The 6,223-nt window shown below is 37.8% G+C and overlaps 1 protein-coding gene across 1 annotated transcript; it reads left to right on the forward strand.

Annotated features, from left to right (window-relative positions):
- LOC144666398 (EGF-like repeat and discoidin I-like domain-containing protein 3) lies at positions 1-5,907 on the forward strand. The gene is made up of 6 exons (XM_078527829.1): positions 1-288; positions 1,016-1,341; positions 2,174-2,312; positions 2,793-3,043; positions 4,101-4,215; positions 4,472-5,907. The coding sequence occupies exons 1-6, from the start codon at positions 210-212 to the stop codon at positions 4,483-4,485; spliced, it is 924 nt and encodes a 307-aa protein (XP_078383955.1). The 5' UTR covers positions 1-209; the 3' UTR covers positions 4,486-5,907.
- The last annotated feature ends 316 nt before the right edge of the window (positions 5,908-6,223 follow it).

Below are 6,223 nucleotides of genomic sequence, written 5' to 3' on the forward strand. Positions count from 1 at the left end.
GATTATCGTATTACTTACGCAGTGGCCAATGAAACGTCAGATTTCCATTGGAATAATCTTCTGCCCACCAGTTTGTTAATTAGCTCTCTTTACATTACAAAGAAACGGGTCGTTTTTTCAACAAAAAGCTCTCATCTACCTGCGACATACAATCCGTAAACAACTCTATAACAAGAAAGCGAGTGTTAAATTACAAGGAAAGCTCGGACATGTGGATACGGACGATGAAGAGTAATTTATTCAAAGTGTTACTTTTCTGTCAGGCGTTACTTATTGTTCAAGCTGAAGGTAAATTTATCTTCTTATCTTTTGTTTCGATTAAGAAGATATATACTCTGTAGACATTGTTGGGAAATATTCGAAACACCACTGCAACTCGTTTTTGATTTTGCATATGAAAACATGTTCGAGCACACGACCTACATTTAATACATTTAATTGATGTCGCGTGCCTTTAAAGGTCGTGGCAAAAGAGGACACATTGTTGACCGTGTTGTTTCGTGGGTGAGTAAACGAACGGGGTTCAAAACAAGTGTTTTGTTTCCATGCTGTGCAAACTGGGAGACATGTGTTGCTGTCGACAAAAAATGTTTCTGAAAAACAAAAAGATAGAAACATTTTTGTGTCTCGGCATAAATTTTTTGTTCGCAACAAATGTTGCACGCGCCAGCAAACAGGGAAACGTTTGTGTCTGCAACAAGTTTACCACGGCCTTTATATATAAAATTACGTGCTGTACCCACGTCCAGAATAGGGAGCTTAATAAACGAATTTCTTCACCTGGTCGGGATCATGTGTACTTTATAAGTACCGTCGACCAACACTATCGGCCGTCTATCGACCGACATATTGGTCGACTCTCGACCAACCATCGACCGCTATGTCGGCCGATATGGCTTTTGCCGCAGTGTCGACCTACAGTCGAAGGATTTGCAGATCGGCCGACACTGCCCATCAAATCATAAAATCCAAGGACTCATTGTATAATCAAAGGTATGTCATTTTTCTTCTGAAGAATGTGGAGAATCCCTTGGGATGGAAAGTGGCAAAATTAAAGATTCTGAAATATCAGCCTCTTCTGAATGGGATGCCAATCATGCTGCGCCACAGGCCAGGCTGAACTTCCAGGCAGGTCAAGGCAAGACAGGTTCATGGTCAGCGAAATACAATGACCAGGCCCAGTGGCTACAAGTCGACCTCAAAACTGAGGCGAAAGTGAATGGTATTGCGACTCAAGGAAGAAATGCATTATCACAGTGGGTGACGAGTTATAAGTTGCAGTACAGCAGTGATGGAGTTTTCTTTGAGTTTTACAAACAACAAGATGGTCAACCAGAGAAGGTTTGGATTGTGCTAATGTTTCTTCGGTACAATGTTAAAAAGACTAAAATTTGCAAGTGAGAAACGATCTTCGCAGTGAAATTTCCAATGAAAGAAGCTTGAAATTAAAGAAGGCTGAAGGAAATTTAGGGCTTCGACATGATTCCAACCCGTGATCTCCGCACACTTGGGGCCAAGGTCAATTAATTTTGCTCGCAATGTGTGACTTCAAATCTTAGAACAGTTTGTAGAGCATCGCACCAGTATCGCCGCAGGTCACGGTTTCGAATTCCGTTAAAGCGCTGGATCGCTTTTCAGGCTAAATTTTAAAGTTTTAAATTTTTAATTTTTAATTAATTTAATCAAAAAACAGTCACTGCATAGATCGTTTCTTTCTCACTTGCATCTATATCCGCAGTTTACGAATGAATCGTTTTATAAACAAGATACAAATTTGTTTCGCAAAACCCCAGTCCCACCGTACGATTCGCCACTCTTGCTTCAGTCGGTGTCCAGGGCTCGTATTAAACCAGAAAGTGCCGGTTTGGAAATGAAATGGAAGTTCAAGTATCTCTTTGAGATACTTCAATGATCCTTTATTTTTAGTTTATTAGTTGCTTTTTTTCAGATAGAGTGATTTCATTTAACCTGTGAAACAGTATCTACAAGTTTGTGCGTAATAGTCGAAAGTAAACAAAAGAAAACAATAGAATAAGTGTCTAATAGTATCTAAAAGTGTAAAAACTATTTCACAGGTTTACTGAAATCACTCTAACAAATAAGTTGTCTAAAATTAATTTTTCTTAATAGTCACATCTTAAGACTTAACTAACGTGTGTTATTGCCATATTAGGTATTCCAAGGAAATTCTGATCAAGATACCATCGTCTATCACGCAGTCGACCCAGCAATCAAAGCGCGCTACATCCGGGTGCGTCCAGTCACTTGGTCTGTTCACGTATCAATGAGGATGGAGCTTTATGGTTGCCATGGTAATGTAATGTTTATCCTTATAGCTAATAGTGTTTTAATTTCTGTTACGGCCGTCGTACATAAATTGTTTTGTGAGCTTCGTCAGTAATTCGAAGTTTTCTTCATACATATGCGATAATTTCTACTCACAATGGGGGACTGTGACTTTCGATTTTTTTATGTAAGTATTTGTGTATAAGGGACTCCGATTCAAACATCAAACAACGGGTGAATATATTTGGCTTGAACTATATGAGTGTATTGAAGTAATTTCTATTTCTTTTCTAATGGTTTTTGCGTTAGATCAGCTAGTTGGGCATCCGTGTTTGTGCCCTGTAAGGGTTGAACAAAGCACTATATTCTCATGGTTCCTTTTTTTTCTACCCACAAGTCATGGGTTCTGATGAATTGTAACGGCACTCATGTGGACAAGAATCCTATCTAAGGGAATAAAGAACAAGTCATATTTTAATAGTCTTAAATCTCTGCTTGTCACTTAGAGCCATGCCGGGAATTACGATTCGTTGTTTCCAAGAAAAACAAAGCGTTTAAAGGTCACGTGATCAGAACAATTGACGTGATGGACGAGTACTTCTGCGGAACGCAATGCTTTATGGAACCCAACTGCGTCAGCTACAACTTCATGGATTCCGCATTTGGTCATTATAAATGTGACTTGAACAATTCTACGCATTTGAGACATCCGGACAGTCTCAATATTCAAAACGGAAGCAAATACCGTGGAACAAAGGTAACTGTGAAAAGAAAAAATTAAACTGATATATTTATTTATTTAGACAGTAAATTTATTCACAAATGCAATATTACAAATTACTCTACCATGAATATAACAAGAAGTATTTCTTAGAAAGCTGAACGGTGCAAACGTAGTTCAGTCAGTCCATCTCTGAGTGAATGAAGTCTAGAATTAGAGCCGGAAAATGTTACGTTGATGACGTAGTTGGCGGGGTACACCTGAATGCGGTTTATCCACTACTTTACTTGGATTTATGCGATATCTCGTTCTCGTTTCGAGCAATCCCAAAACTCTATGCTCAAAACACGAATCTATGTTTTGCGCTGTTTTGTAAATTTTGGGGTGATTTTTTATGATGTTTGGGAAGAGATAGTTTTTATGAAATGATAAGTAAAATTTAGAGAAATAAAGAGAAAAAAAGAGAAATATTGGAGATTAAATGTGATTTTAAAATTAGAATTTGAAGTTAAAAATTGGTAGACTGACACCAGACAGCCCCCCTAAAAACCTGGAGTGCTCTTGCGTGAGGTCAACTGTCTGCTGGTGTTTCAATTTTTTTCTTTCTTCAACCGCTTCTTAAAAACTCTTAAAATTCAATTCAAATTCGGGTATACCACCGCCTTAAGAGAGGTTGTCTGGTGTATCTGATTGGTTGTTGCTTGGTTTTGAATATTTTCCCGCCAGTAAAAACCAATGCGAGAAACCGCATGTCACCCGCTACCTAACGTTTTCGCGCCAAGTAATGAGTAAGGCCTCAGAAAACAAATAGGATAACTGTAGTTAAGAAATAAATTTGAATAAATTTGGCGGTTGGATCTTGGACGTTGTTTTTAAGAAGTATGATATTTGAGAGAACGCATTCCGTAAATAAGACAACCTTCGTTCAAACGTTGAATGTATTCGATTTACCAAAAAAGTTGTACGCCACTCAATGATATTAGAATTCTTCTACTACAAAAAAATAAAATAATCTTTTACGGGTACGTTAAATAATTTTAGCTTATTTGAACATTTATTTAGTAAATCCTCATTTTTGCTTTCTTTTCAAAAGAATCTCTGTGATAGTGAACCCTGTATGAACAAAGCAACCTGTCAGTCCGGTTATACAGCAAAGGGATACCGCTGTCAATGTGCTGCTGGATTCGAGGGCGCATTCTGCGAACTCGGTAATGTCACGTACCTAGCTATTTTAACAAGGGTTAATGTAAATTGCTGTAAAACTTTTACCTAACCAAGACCGGATTGTCAGTGGTATGTCTGTTAACATATCCCATAGTGATATTGCTTGTAAATAATTTCCTGACAGTTCATGTGAAAAGATATATTGAGATATTGGGATATACTTTAAGAGTCTTCTTCTGATGATTTGTTTACTAACCTTTTCAATATATCATTTCCTTTTCCTCTTTCCCTTCCTTATAGAAACTGATGATTGAAAAGGATTGGTCTGCAATAGATTGGTGACGAGATTAACAGTGTTTCACTTCTAATGTACTCGTCTCGATCTGCGTGGAAGTTTTGCTTCTCTTAGGTACGTTGACACAGAAGGAGTATATATGATATCCCATCCGGATACCCAGATCGCCTCACTCTTCACACCTTGTAAAATTCGGCATCTCGATGAAGTACTAGACAAGTGTAAAAGACAAATGAGAGAAGTGATGTTGGTTAACGGGAAAGATCCGAAATAATTGCGGAACTTAACATTACATTCCTAGTACTAGTCAAACCGCGAACCCGCGATAGATCAAAACTAGAAAACTAATTGTGTTGCAACTTGCGAAGATGAACTCAGAACCCATGAATCGCACTGAAGTTAAGGAAAGAATAGCTGCAGGGATGACCACGGATGAAGAGAGAAGACTGATTTTCGAAGATAATTTTACTGTTGGAAGGAAGATATTAGACACCTAATGACTGTTCCCGAGGGAAACAGCCAATTTTGTTTCCCGAGAATCTCAACATTGATATTCGAGGGAAACAAATTTACTGGTTTCCCGAAGGACCAGTTGCGTTTTTTTATATAGCAAAACGTAAGATTTAGAAAAATGGCGCTCGTCGCTCAACATTTGCGGGCAACATTCCAATGTTACCCTCTGACGTCATAGATTTTGCAATGTTGCCAGCTCAGAGACGTTTGGCGGGAAAAGGTTTTTAATCGTTAGCTGTCATGTGACTTCGAATTAGGCAATAAATGCGCGCGCTGTTGGAAAAAAAAATGTTCCAGCCATATAACAATATTTGATAATATACTTATAGCTTTGTTTTGCTTGAATTGAGAGGACTTGTCCAGATATAACGTAAAACATTCCACTGAATTACAAAGCCTGAATAATGGTGAAGCACTCTTTTCACTTTCTGAATAAAACTGTGGTTTTCTGATTGTCCCTTAAATTGTTCAAAGCCGTTCTGTACATCCACAAGTTTTTTGTTGTATGTTAACAGGTATTTTCGATGTAAATGTTTTAAACCGCGTGCTACTCAGTAGAGTTAATTGTTCGTTTTCACTAGAAAATGCTTTTTACATGGGGGGAGCAGAGATGGCGAAGTGGAGAAAGCGTTCGCCTCTCACCCATTTGGCCCGGTTCAATTCCGGCCCGGTGCCATACGTGGGTTGAGTTTTGTCGTCCTTGCTCCGAGGGTCTTTATCCAAGTTCTTCGATTTTCCTCCCTCTACAAAAACCAACATTTCCAAATTCCAATTCGACCTGGATAGAGGACCCGCATGAAAACCAGCTACAGCTGATGTGGGTTCCCCTCTTAATATAGTAATAATATTATATATTATAGTAATAATAATTTACTTGCAATGAATTTCTTGTCATTTTTTGTAAATTTCTTATCTTTGTGAGCCAATTCACGTATAATTCGGTTAGGAATGGATGAACTGTAATAGCACTTTTTTTTAAAAAAAAAAAAATTAAAAACTGACAAAATTTTAAGAACATTTTAGCCTCAAAACTTCGAAAACGTTGAGAATGTTCAGCCTTGGCCGAAATAAGACGTTCTCATATAAATAGGAGTGTATGTGTATTTTTTCATTTATTTTCTTCTATCTAATACCATCAATAGAGTGATTTTCTAATGTTTTAACCCAGTGAACCACCAACAAAAATGATTAAAGCTATTGCCAGATAAAAGAGAGCGAAATGCATGGTGATAATCGAAACATTT

Source organism: Oculina patagonica, chromosome 9 (assembly GCF_052425735.1).
Source record: "Oculina patagonica isolate OP01 chromosome 9, crgOcupat, whole genome shotgun sequence".
Classification (NCBI taxonomy): domain Eukaryota; kingdom Metazoa; phylum Cnidaria; class Anthozoa; order Scleractinia; family Oculinidae; genus Oculina; species Oculina patagonica.